This window comes from Pyrus communis, chromosome 10, assembly GCF_963583255.1.
Source record: "Pyrus communis chromosome 10, drPyrComm1.1, whole genome shotgun sequence".
Lineage (NCBI taxonomy): Eukaryota > Viridiplantae > Streptophyta > Magnoliopsida > Rosales > Rosaceae > Pyrus > Pyrus communis.
The window spans coordinates 10,646,755-10,660,666 of record NC_084812.1 but is presented as its reverse complement, the minus strand read 5'-3'; the positions used below and the strand labels follow the sequence as shown (position 1 = coordinate 10,660,666).

Below are 13,912 nucleotides of genomic sequence, written 5' to 3'. Positions count from 1 at the left end.
AGTCCAACATCAAAATTAAAGTTCAAACAAATTCAATGTCAAAGTTAAGTTTACGATACTGGGGAAGACCTTTGACCTTGTGAAATCGAAATCGATGGATGAGAATCGATTGATCCTTGTGAATCAGAAGCTTAAGATTGCTTTGGAGCTTGCTATTGTGGTTAGTTGTGGATTATTAAACGATGCAGTTCGGTTTTGGTTCATTTCCAGATATTAAAAACCGAAACCAAACTGCTTTTGCAACTTGCGGTTTAGTGCGATCTAGTTTGGTCCGCGTTTCGGCTTCAGCTCCAAAGTGCCTACCCCTATTGGTTGATGGCCTTCAACTGTACCTTGGGACAGTTCAACAAAATTGCAGTGATGACCTCAACATGTCGGATGGAGTACCTATGCATTTAATGAGACAAGATATTCCAGGCTATAATCGTCTGTGTGGTAGACGCACCTTGGAAAGATTCATGCCCAAGCCCTCGGATAGGTTGGAGAAAGATGAAATGGTTGTGCGAGTCCTGGTTTTGGACTTCGAAGTTGGTGGATCGAAGTTGGGCAACTTTTGCATAAATATGAATGGATAAGCCTCATAGAAGGCCTTATTATTATTTGTGGCCCCAAACATAAGGGTTGTATCTTGGAGTTGTAAACAGCCATTATAATCTGCATGTAGGGAGGCGTCTACAACTTTAGGATAGTGACAACATGTCTCACTTGATATCACATGCCAGATTTTTCCTCACTCTATTTATTTACTTATTTGTTTATTAATAGTGTTTGATGCATTTGGGTGTTATTTGTTTGATTGAAATTTCATAAATATGTTAAGTATATTTATTTAAATTAACCTACAATATATAATATATATCAACTTTATCTAAGCTAAAGAGAAGGAGATTCAAATTGGAGAATCCAACTATAGTATAGTTTGGTTCTTGTAGCATGTTGTTATTGGTCTTCATTGCTGACTCAATTCAGCCATTATTTTGATGAAATTAGCATGTGAAAGGCACTTGCAGTATGTTCTTATTAGGCCTCATGGAAGTTAATTATGTTGACAAAAGTTAATCACTATCCGTAATTAAATTGCAAAAGTTAGTAAACTACATGATAACTTAAATCGCATGGTATAGTGATAATGTATCAGATGACAAAGTGAATTAAAGATCAAAATGAAATGCACAATTTGTGAAAAAAAATCCAAGATTAATTTCCATATTTGCATATTTTCTCTAGTGGATTTATGTTTTCCTTTAATATTAATGTTATCATGTGATATATTCTTTTGGGTAAATTACATTTTACCCCCTCAAGTTTGGGTGCAATTGCAACCTCATACAACATTTTAAAAACATTTCAATTTCATTCAAAAGCTTGTAATTAATTGCAATTTCATACATCTGTTAGTCAAATCATCAGTTTGACCGTTAAATATGATGTGGCAAGTGCCTATCACATTCTTTTGCTGATGTGGCAGTCAATAGTATGCCATATAGGATAAAAAAAAAATATTTACAAATGTTAATATAAAAAGGAAAAGAAATTAAAATATAATTTGTTTTCAAATAATAGTGGGTCCACCCCTTACCTCTACACTCATCTTTAACCTCTCTCTGTCAACCCCTCTCATTTCAACCCTAGCCGCAATCCTTCATATGTCCAGCCACACATCTATCTCCATCCCCGCTGCCGCACACTTCTCCTTTTATCTCTAACTCAAACCCCACCCCACTCTTTATCTCTCTGTGCTTTCTGTGACTTGCAACAATGGCGTTACGGTTAATGACGCTGATTCGAAGCTCATTCAGTACTCCAGCAATGGTCGCTCATCTGCCATCCAGCATTTTCTAAGCGGACTCTTCCTTGTCGATTTCGTCGGCTTGTACAGTAAATCAAAGCAGACCCGCATGAAATTTGGAGCATCCTTAAAGAGAAATAACAAATCTCGATCAAATCCCTTGTTGAAGCTTCCCTCTCTGCCACCGGCTCTGTCCTGTAGTGGTCGAATGCAGTCGAGTTTGTCCCGTTTTTTGGGTTCTTGCATAAGCTATGGGTTTTCCTTGGGTGGTGCGGATCTGGGTTCTTACAGTTTGGTGGGTTGTGATGGATTTTTGTGATTTGAACCACTTTTCAATCTTTGCTTCAATTCTTTGAAATTCATAGATTTTCCAGTATTTTTTGTTGTTTTGGGTTTGCAGATGGGTGGGTTGCAATGGAGTTTCTGTTTTAGTGTTTAGTGCTAGCAAGGTGGAGACTTTGAGATGGGAGCAATGCAAATAGAAGGGGAGGAAGAAGAAAGAAGAAGCACCACCACGCCCGTGCAAATCGTAAGAGGCAGAGCTGGTCAAGGGAAGGGAGGGAGTCAAGTGGCTCCAAGAGAAGAAGAGATAGAAGAGTAAGGGGTGGGTGGAGGCCAAGAGAAGAAGAGAGAGAGTAAGGAAATGGTGGGCTGGAGAAGAAGAGTGTGGGCCCTTTCTATAATTAAAAATTATTTTATTAATTTTTAATCTAGGTGGCACAAGTATAATAGGGCCGTGAGATCCATGTAAGCAGATAACGGAAAAATTAACAGAAATTGAGACAGTTGTACGAAATTGAAAATGAAATAATAATAAAGGTATGAAATTGAAATGTTTTAAAGATGTTGTAAAAAGTTGTAATTGCACCCAAACTTGAGGGTGTAAAATGTAATTTACCCTATTTTTTTTGTCACATTGCGTCATTTACAAACACATATATTCAACCAATAAACGCAGAGATTTTCTCATATTTTCTAATGGAATCATATTTACTTTTATAGTAATTAAGGTCATAATATATATCTTTTTTGTTACGCTGCGTCATTTTTTTTAACACATGATATTATCAACGCTAAAAGGGTAGGGAGTGGGATAAGCCTTACAATGAGTTAGTAATAATGTGGTTCAAATTCGTCTTTGACGAGAATCGAACCTAAGACCACTCACTTACAAATGAAGAGAATACCACTAGACCACAATACTAAGTGGCAAGTTGCATCTTTAAACACACTAATTTCACTCAAACCACAAAGCCAAGTTTAGAATCTGTCTTTCTAAATCATATCCCATCCAACACTAGTTGTGCCAATATACAAGACGACGTATATCACACATTTTTATTTTGTAACTAAAATGTAATCGATCTGTCACGTAGAACTAGTGGTATTCTTTTTCACTTATAAGTAAGAGATTTTAGGTTCGATTCTAGCGTAAGCCGAATTTGAATCACATTATTGCTAGCTCATTGCGCGGCTAAATCCAACCTCTCCCCCTTAGAGTAGATAATAGTGTTTGTTAAAAAAAAAAAAAAAATTTAATCGATCTTTGATGTTTAAGTCAAGAGATTCTATTCCTTTGATTAGGAGTGACCTAGCAAAGTTTCCATTATAGCACAGAATACCTCAACTTATTATGTTCTCCCCCTTTTTTTTTCTTTGGCGTTGGCAATTATAGTTCCAGATGGTCTAAAGTGCAAGCACTAGTCACTACTGTGGGACAACGATACTCATATATATAAATATATATTATATATAATTCTTTAACTATAATATTGCATGCAAACACTACCAGAAATATGTATATTATAACATATATATTATCACCAAACTATTCAGAGTGGGTTTCACGTTTTCCCTTCATATGATATCCATGCATGCGCTGTATGTTCTCTTTTTTCTTTTCCTATTATTTTACTCTCTCAGTGCATGCAACTCGATCGTCTTGAAATTTGAAAGAAAATTTCAGTTTTATGAAAACGAAACACTTGACACTGAATTTGGTTACTTGAAAGCCGCAAAAGATGAGAGCTTTCTTTCTGCGATTTCATGTTTGAAGTAGGGCTGAAAAATCATGTGATTGCATTAATGTGTCATTCTTAAATCGGATTAAATGTAAAGATTCTTCCCAATGCATCATAAAAGCATCCAAACTTTTATTTTATGTTTTTTTTAACCTTTAATGCAAACAAAGTCTACCCTTTGAAAATATCTCACTTTTGATCCTTCCTTAAAAAAAAAAAAAAAAAAAAAAAATTTAAAAACATTGTTGGTTCTCATTAGGCTATTTTCAATGGCTAGAAAATTTGGATAAAAAAAGTCTTATTTGACTCTAAATTTGGCACAATCGCTTTTCAATGCACCAAAAAAATTGAAGTTTTAGAGTCAATGTCAATTCATATTTGATTGAGGTTTAACTCTAGAGTTAAAAGTGGGATCCTCATTGAATGCTAATGAGACTCTCAAAAGTGAGATTGTCTATGGACTATCTATCATATCATGTTTTTGACACAACGTTTTATAATGTTGATATGCTTTAAAATGTGAGGTGAGAAATAATCTATGAAGAGAGTATTTTTAGGGGTAATGCCAAGGAGGATTCTAAATTTGGAGACTAAATTTACAAAGTAAATAATATGTCACCAATAAGAATGAGCACGTTCATCAACTCTTAAGTAATAAACCAATCATCAACTTCTATTTCTTTTAATTTCCAAAATTTTATTTATAAATTTAGTCTCATAACATTACCAATCTCTTTGGCATTTCTTTTAAAAAATTGATGGCCAACGTCATGTATGTACTGCCATTATTCAATATTATACTATAAAATTCTTGCTTTGCAACTATTATATTTTAAATAGTTGCTGTCATTTTTTTCTTTCAAAAAGTTGCACCCAACATTTATTCAACGACCATGATTTATAAGAAATTTTAACAAAAAAATTATTGCTACTATTTATTTTAATAAAAAATCACATTTTTACATTAAAAAGTCAATTTTAGTACTATTTAGTTTATCATTTATTTTGTCTTTATCGTTAAAACTCAAAATTTTAACACAATTTTCATTAATTTTCTTTCATTTATATCCTGTTGAAAATTAGTAATTGGGTATTTCGAAAATCTCCTATAAATGCATAACTTTATATTGGATTTCATTCAAAGTATTTCAATTAGCTTTCATCACAAAATGGAAAACACTCCCTCGACCTAGAAAACCAAAAGAGCCAATATATAGGTCTATCATTTTCTCATTAAGAAGATATTGCTATTTGTAAGTCTTGGCTTTGTATACTCAAGATACTTCTACTTGCAATCAACAAGGAGAACCCCGATGTGTGTTTTTTTGTTTTGTTTTTTTTTTTTTTTTTTTAATGTCATGGAATAAAAGTGGTTTATGATAATGAAATTAAAATAAAAGAAATTTTAGCTTTAAATTCAACTACCAATACACAAGAGTTAAAAGTTGAAAGCTAAAATGTGCATTCAAGATGATATAACATTTGAAGTCAAATATAACTTAATAACTTTTAACTTTACATCGGAGCATTGAAGATAGCATGAGAAACTAAAAAAAAGTCAACCATTAGGTCAAAAACATTTCCAAATCTTTTTTTTAATACAAAGCAATATTTACACTAATTTACACTAAGGAAGAGAGAGATGAGAGTTTGGAATTGAGATGCACTGAATTGAAAAGAGGGCTAGACGATCAGGACAATCTGCACCTTACAAAACATTATCAAAATTAGATTAACTTTCAACGAAAATCTATAATAGGATATCCCCCAAAGTCAATGATATGGTAAAATAATTTGGCCACAATAAAATTGCTCCGCTATATAATGAGTTAAATCACAACTAAATATTGAACTAAACAATTATCAATGAACCAAAGACTAATTTATACGTATGAATATTTAAAACTAAAGTCGACGTGGGGTATTGAAGTTCATTAAAGTGATGACGCTGAAAACAAAGACTTCTGCAAATGCGTAAATAAAACTCGACCTGGTAAATGACTGAAACAGATAAACTTCCTTGCTTGATAAGAAAATCAAAATTCATGTTTCAATCGTAACCACTATAGCTTTTTAAATTGGAAGCAATGAACACTTCTGTAACTAATCATTTTCAAGTTTGACAATGTAAAAAAGTGCTTTGCATTACTTTTTAGCTTTTTATAGTACATAGAAAAGTCAGTCTTTACCCAAAAAAAAAAAAAAAAAAAGTCAGTCATTTCTCTCGTGAGAATAATTTAGCTAATTCGAAATTTTGAATGCATTGGCACTGTGATATATCTCGTGTTAATAATAAAAATGCCATATTAAAATATAAATATTTTATACATATCGTAATATTAACACGAGACGTTATGATTGCGGTATACTCATTCGTCTTAAGTCCCCTCCCCCTACTTTTGTCAACCATTTTTGAAGGATGAAATTCATCATCAAAATTTAATTATAAATAACCAAGGTTAGAAATTTTTTTTTGAACAAACCATATTATCTACATTAAGGATGTAGGAGAGTGGGCTAAGTCTCACAATGAGTTAGTAATAATACGATTCAAATTCGCCTTTGTAATTAATACCAATAGACCGTAGTACTAAATGACATTAAGAAGCAAAACTTTAGAATGCTATAAAAGCAGTTTGGTAGCTAGACATCTTTTCCTCTGGATTGTTCTTTTGGTGAGTGAGTGAAAAATCAACATCATACATCACAATTACAAATTTACAGTTCACAACTTCACAGTACTTTGCACCCAATTAGCAGAACTTCAAATCATAAACGAAAAACAAGAAGAAATAAAAAATAAACAGTTTTGAGGGTCAATAACAATCACAATCATAATCACTCCATATCTATCTCATTTGGCATAGTATGATTACTTTTCTTCTTCATCTTCTTTTTGCTTTCCTGAACCACGGGATCATATAATTAAGGTCTTAACCTAAGTTGTTGAAGGTAGGTTTTCAAGCCACCTTGTTTAGAAAGAGATATGTCAAGTAGGTTTACAAAATTACAAGACCCTTTATTATTTCCTTCCAACTGACTGGATGAATTCAACAAGTATAATTTTTTTGCAATTTATAGGGTTCGTATCCTAATTTTGGGCAATCCTTATTTTGTATTTGCTACAACATCACCAATAAACCATGGTTGAGGAGCTGCATTTTTAATTCAATAGGAGTCTAATCTAATATGTTACCAAACAAAAGTACTATAATCATTATGTTTAATATAAATCTCATTAAAGACTATAATAATAATAATAATAATTTAGGAATTGGCATCTTGTTCATGTTTACTTAAATAAATTCCACACCCCTCACACATCCACTTTATCCAAGAAAATGGTTCATGTCGAAAAATAGTTTAGGCCAAACTAACCTTTGGTCTAGATGTTTCTACTTAGTTACATGAGACCATAGTTTTTACTCACCTTGATATCGATTATTTATGATGAGTTTGATACTTAGTTGTGACTTACTCTATTACGATAGCATACCTTTGTGGCATTGGCTCATTTCCGTCTTTAACGACGACGTTGCATGATTTCACTACACAAACATCTTAATCGAAACTATCCATACGATTTTCCCAATCTAAATGAAATACATAGGTTTTACATGATGAAGATTGAGCTATGCAAGTTATATTTTTACGGGTACGGGAAGAGTCCGACTTGGTATTCTTCATTCTCTTTATCATTGTCTAAGGGTTACCTTTAGAAAAATTTATTCAATTTTAAATCATTTAATAATCCATATGTGTTAAACAAGTTGATGGGTACGATGGCCTGATGAGCCGTTAACATATTTAATTTATATGAATGATTAAACAGTCTTTAAATCTAATGAATTTTTCTTAAAAATGATTTTTAGATAGTGATAAAGAAAATGAACAATTCCTCTTGTATCATTTAGACATTAAAATGATATTCATCGTTATTGAAAGATGAATAACTCCATATACCTAAGGAGCCAATAATGATCGAAAATAAATTATAGAAAAAAACAACTTGTTCGAATTTATATGTAACATGTAATATTTTTCAAGTAATTAATTCTATTAAAACAAACGTCAAAAGTCTTCAGAGGATTGCAGCCTTGGTGCCCACTGCCCTGCTATCTTTCCCTTTCCTTTTTTTTTTTTTATTTATTTGTTTGGTCGGGAAACACCATACCCTCTTGAACGGCCAAGTCTTTGTGTTTTAGTTGTTGATTTTCAACTTTGACTTTTAAACTAACACCAGATTACGGCATTTGGGTGTAGTACGACAATTTGATTATAATTTTGTATTAAACAAAACAAAAAATCAAATATCTATTACCAATAATAATAAAAGAATCACAGAGAGACCAACAACAAGCGTCTCAAGAATTGGGTATTGTTTGTGGTTGTGTCTTTCCCACTAGTTCCAAAAAGCCTTTCAATTTTCAGGGCTCTGTTTTCCATGCGGCCAAAAAAGCTCCAAAACCCATACCCTTCTCTCTGGTTTCCTTTTCTCTCTAGCAGCTCCTCTCTCTCTCTCGCTCTCCGAGGAACTAGCTGAGGATGTCCAGTAGTAGTCTCTGACCTCTGCTTGGTGGTTCTTGCTCTCTCTCTTTCTCTCTCTCTCTGGTTAAAGCAATGGCTGAAGACATCTGCTTCCTCACCAAGGTGCTTCCTTTTCCATATTTTGCATATTTTACTTTTCAAGTTCAATTTTTGTTGGAATGGAGTTGTGGGTTTTGCTCAAAATGCTGTTTTTACTTGTACAAATTTCCCCTTTTTGTTTTTAATTTGTATTCCATGGAAAATATGGAGATGAAATGTGTTCTGTTGGTGTTGAAGCATACATTGGCATCTTGTTTCTTTGCTTTTTCAATGTTTTTTTTTTTTGGGTATAAAAGGTGCTATCTTTGAGACTTGTTTCAGTTTTGTGGTAGATTTGAAGTAGAATCTCTGCAACTTCGATCTGGGTTTTAAAACCTTAAAAACTTATCTGTAATCAAGTTTAACATGCTGTTATTATTACCGTTAATTAACCCACTTGCATTTTGTATTCTTTTAACTAATTTTTACTTTTTATAATTTTTTGGGGCTTAGAAGTCGATTTAGTGGTTCTATGGATTTTATACTTGATTATTGTTTTGTTAGTGTTATTTAGAGAGCACACATTGTATTTGTGCATACCCATTAGTCAAAATTTGCATTTAACTCCTCACACTTTTGGTTCACAGGAAAGTTTGATCATAAAGCCTCCCAAGAAATCTCCTTTGTTATGGAGGATGACAGTCCTAGTGTTTGCGACTGTCTTCGGCGTTTATATCTGCTCAATATGTCTAAAGCAGATAAGCATCCAAACCATGACTAGATTTCAAAGCATCAAAAACATCGAAGGGCCTTTGCACAATAACAAACTACTAGAAAATTCTTATAGGCATTACCCGATGCCCAAAACTTTTAGCAGGTAATTGAAATTTGTTACCCTTTAGATTTGAATTCGGGTATCTTCAGCTTTTGTTAAATCCCCGTTGCGGTCTATTTGTAGGGCCGAATGTGCATGCAATCCTGTAAGGTTCTTTGCAATCTTGTCGATGCAGAGATCGGGGAGTGGATGGTTTGAGAGCTTGTTAAATAGTCATAAAAATGTTAGTTCTAATGGGGAGATATTCTCGGTTAGGAATAGGAGGGAAAGTATATCTTCAATTGTGCAGACTCTGGATAAAGTTTACAGTTTGGACTGGTACAGTAGTGCTTCGAAGAATGATTGCTCTGCTGCAACTGGCTTCAAGTGGATGCTTAATCAAGTATGTAATGCCTATTACTTCATGCTGATATTCGTATTCCATTATGTTCTGCTCTGTGATTAGCGGAAAGCTTACGCTATTAGTGACAACTAGTAGCAAATGTGAAGCAGTGTGAACCATATTGCTACCTAAGAGGTTGTAACGCTAAAAAATGGAAATTTTGATTATCATTGCTCCAAACATCAGAACATTTTCACATGCCATGGTCCATTTACGTGTCAACTTCCTAACAGATTCTGTTTAATTGTTTACATTTTTCCCTTTGACATTTTTGATGTGATAAATTAGTTATTATGAACAAATGATGTATATGGGTTGGTAGGACTTAGGAGGGATGCTTAACTCATCTAAGTTTGGCCAACATATTGTATTACTCAAACTCTTGATTTTATATTTTGTGTTGTTTGTCTCTTGATTCACAAGGAAACTATTCCTTGCTTCATCTTGGCCTTGTACATGTACAATATAAAGAACCAATTCAACTAAGGAAAGACCATATCGAATTTGAAAAGATTATATCAATATTAAAGGTCGCAACCACTCACAGTCTTGAATATTGCATCAAAGTTGCAATTCTTTTTTCAGCTGTACATTGCTCTGTGATTAGCGCTGGAGGGATCAGGGTTAGTCTGTTTAAATACAGATTGTAAAGCTTGTGGAGTATACCCCTGAATATTGTGTTCTTGGTGTATGATGGTAAAAGGCTTTGTTGTTGTTGTTGTTGGTCCCCACTTAGTGGGAAAAGGCTTTGTTGTTATTGTTTGGTGTACGATGGTTTTGTGTTCCCTTACCTGTACTCAAAACCAAACGTACGACAAGTGTCGTATCTCTGGTTTGGTAAAGTGATTGCTCTAGTTAATATTGGGATTGAAGGAGGTGGTCAGTCACCAAGTCTCGGGTGACTGGTCGAATAGAACAGAGTCGAGCAGGTTGGATTCAGCGGTAGGCGACCGGTCAGTAGATCCATCAGTTCAAGTTTGGTGGTGCGACTGGTTGAGCTTTTGCAAAAGCGAATTTTGTTCCTGGGTTTCTTACCTATTTCAATTCCTATTGTAACATAAAGCCCTAAAGCCTGCACTTTATAGATAGGACTATAGGGGTTATTGAACATAACAAGAATTACCAGGGAACCTTGAGTGCTAGAAACAAGTGTGTGAGAGGGATTAAGACTTGAAAATTTCGGAAAAGGAGGTTTTCTTGTAAACCAAAGGTGTTAACTGATTACTAATGGAATTTATGAGGGTCACTAGAGTGGACATAGACACATTACTGAACAACTATAAATTATTGCGTTGTTTGTTTTGTGTTTGCTTTTGCTTATTTGTTTGGTTATCTACTTTGTGGTTGGTTGATTGCTTGCATCATGGTCCATTGATGACAAAATCCATAGAGGGCCTTTCTACAACAATATGAACTTTGTAATAGTTTTTAAAAAGTTTGTTTTTCCTTGACTGAAGTTTTTAAAAAAGTTTGATAGCTTGTATAGAATCTGTCGGATGATCAGAACATTCCGTTTATCATAGGGACGCCATTGTATAATTGGTGTCTGTGTTTGTGACATTCCAAGTTTTATGAGACAATTGAATATGGTTTATATGAATATATATTTCAATCTCTTCCGTTTGGTGTGGGGACAGTGCAAGAGATGGTACACCAAAAAGAATACGTCTGTCAGTTTTGCAATATTTTGAAACTATGGATAATTGGATAGTCCTCTTTTTATCGAAAAACCTCGTGGACACAATGAAGGAGCTAACATATATGCGTTTGCAGGGTTTAATGGAGCACCACAGTGAAATTGTACAATACTTCAATCGTAGGGGGGTCTCTGCAATATTTCTCTTTCGAAGAAATTTGTTGCGCAGATTAGTTTCGGTTCTTGCTAATTCCTATGATCGATATGCTAAGCTATTGAATGGAACCCACAAGTCACATGTACATTCAGAACAAGAGGTCTCTCTCTCTCTCCCTCCCCCTCCCCCTCCCCCTCCCTCCCCACCCCAAACACATATTTGTAGTCGTGTATTTTAGCGGTGGCTTCTTATATACAGGCTGATACACTAGCAAAGTACAAGCCTACTATCAATTGTACAAACTTGATTACTGATCTTAAGGAAATGGAGATGGCAACTGCAAAAGCTTTGGAGTACTTTAATGGCACCAGGCACATGATTGTGTACTACGAAGATATTAATCGCAGTGTAAGGATCTACATTAAAATTTCGTAAAATCTTTTATTGTGTACATTCTTGTAAAAGTTTTTACTGTATATGTTTCCCATGGTATTCACTTGGAGACAACTATGGTACGGCTTTATGCTAATTCTGTTAATATTTTCGCGTGACATATTTCCGGAATCATGCATCTAACGTGGTCCTTGTTTCATCATATTCAGAAACTTAAAGTTGTTCAAGAGTTTCTCGGCCTGCCACGAATGAAATTGACCAGCCGTCAGGTAAAGATACATAACGGATCATTGTCTGACCATATCAAGAACTGGGAGGATGTGCAGAAGACGCTTATGGGAACACCTTATGAACAATTTCTCCGTTTGGGCTATTAAGGGTAGTCCTCCGCTAACTGTTTGAAACAGGTGTAAATACCAACTCCAGATATTCTTACCCCCAAAGCTAGAGAAATTATCTTGTGCAACCAAGATATGATCTTTGTGGCACCACTCATCCAACAGACGCTTGCCACGTGTTCAAAAAGTGAACTACTCAACCAATAGACGCTTGCTTTAAAAATTTTTGGCTGCCATGCTGGCTTTGTGTTTTGATCCTTCCTTTCATGTGATCATCAACACTCCGTTGATGTGTCTATACCTTCTTTTTTGTTGTTTTAACCAGACAGGCGCATTGTGTATGTCAGCTAAAGAATGAGATGCATATGCAATTTTTTAATTCGATTTCTGGGTTTTTAATATTTTTGCCTTGTTTAATATTCTGGGTCAATGTTATCAGAATTTCAATCTGAAACTGATTGGAACATTGGGGATGCGCATTGCACTAGACCTTCTATAAGTGGTGTGGGGGGCAGAAGAAGTTTTCTTGAACGTTTACACAGCTTTTACAGTAACCGGTAGGGGAAACTTAATTGAGGCAGCTGTATCCCTCTATCAAGAGAAATTTTAAGATCCGACACCCGGATTATGTGTCCGTGCAGACTCTAGACACAAAAAACCACCCATGGCCCACCACCGTTGATTTGAGACCCACCATTCTCCCACGTAATGACCTCACCCGTCTCTAACACCACCCCTACTACTATGTTTGCCGCACTCAAGACCCTCTCCTCTATCAAATAATAAATGACCTTCCATTTTCTATATGTTACAATTCCAAAAGGGAAGTGTTATTGGCACTCCAAAAATCTCATTCTACACTCCTCACAAGTGTATTTTTCTTTCCAAATATAGAAAGTTTGGAGTGTAGAATGAGATTTTTGAAGTGTCAATAACAATTCCTTTCCAAAAAATAAAAAAGTATGTTCGCGCAAAAAACTTATAGCTAAGATGTGTGGGTTGGTCTTGTGATCAAACTTTAAGATGTGTGGGATTACACCCAGAAAATGTAAATGAACCATCATTCTTTCAATTATGGTAAAAAGGCCCAAGCTAGATGGCCATTTGATCCTACCTAACAAATATGGGCTCAGGTCCAATCCATTGTTCAGACTTTCACGTTATAGAGCACTCCTACCCATCCATTGGTTGTCAAGGCAGGGCACCAAAACACCTTAAAAATACCAAAAACCTTCTCCACCCATGTAAAATATGATAGGCAACTAGTGATCGAGCGAGCTTCAGCTCGACCAGCAGCCCAGGCAGATCTTGCCCATGCCCCTACGTAGGGAGATGATGCCAGACTAACGTTAGCTAAGTTAAATTCAAATTTTTTTCTACGTATAATGTGCATTACATGCTCGGCATGCATAAGTAAGTCCTAGTTTCAATTGTCAAAGGTCACGCCTTAAGTGTCACATCCTGGCCCGGGCGGCACTACTTTCCGGGTCCGACTCCACCGTAGCATGATATTGTCCGCTTTGGGCCCTCAGCACACCCTCACAGTTTTGTTTTTGGGAACTCACACGAGAACTTCCCGATGGGTTACCCATCCTGAGAATGCTCTCGCGCGCTACTCGCTTAACTTCGGAGTTCCAACGGAACCCGAAGCCAGTGAGCTCCCAAAAGGTCTCGTGCTAGGTAGAGATGAGAATATACATATAAGGATTACTTTCCTGGACGATATGGGATGTCACATTAAAAGATGTAAAAAAAAGAGAGAAAAAATATGGAATATTAAATTTTTTTTTTCAAG

At 35.1% G+C, this 13,912-nt stretch overlaps 1 protein-coding gene across 1 annotated transcript; it reads left to right on the top strand.

The window, feature by feature from the left end:
- The first annotated feature begins 8,196 nt into the window (after positions 1-8,196).
- Positions 8,197-12,503, top strand: LOC137748616 (uncharacterized). Its single transcript, XM_068488784.1, has 6 exons — positions 8,197-8,460; positions 9,024-9,253; positions 9,335-9,593; positions 11,367-11,546; positions 11,645-11,794; positions 11,989-12,503. The coding sequence occupies exons 1-6, from the start codon at positions 8,431-8,433 to the stop codon at positions 12,154-12,156; spliced, it is 1,017 nt and encodes a 338-aa protein (XP_068344885.1). The 5' UTR covers positions 8,197-8,430; the 3' UTR covers positions 12,157-12,503.
- The last annotated feature ends 1,409 nt before the right edge of the window (positions 12,504-13,912 follow it).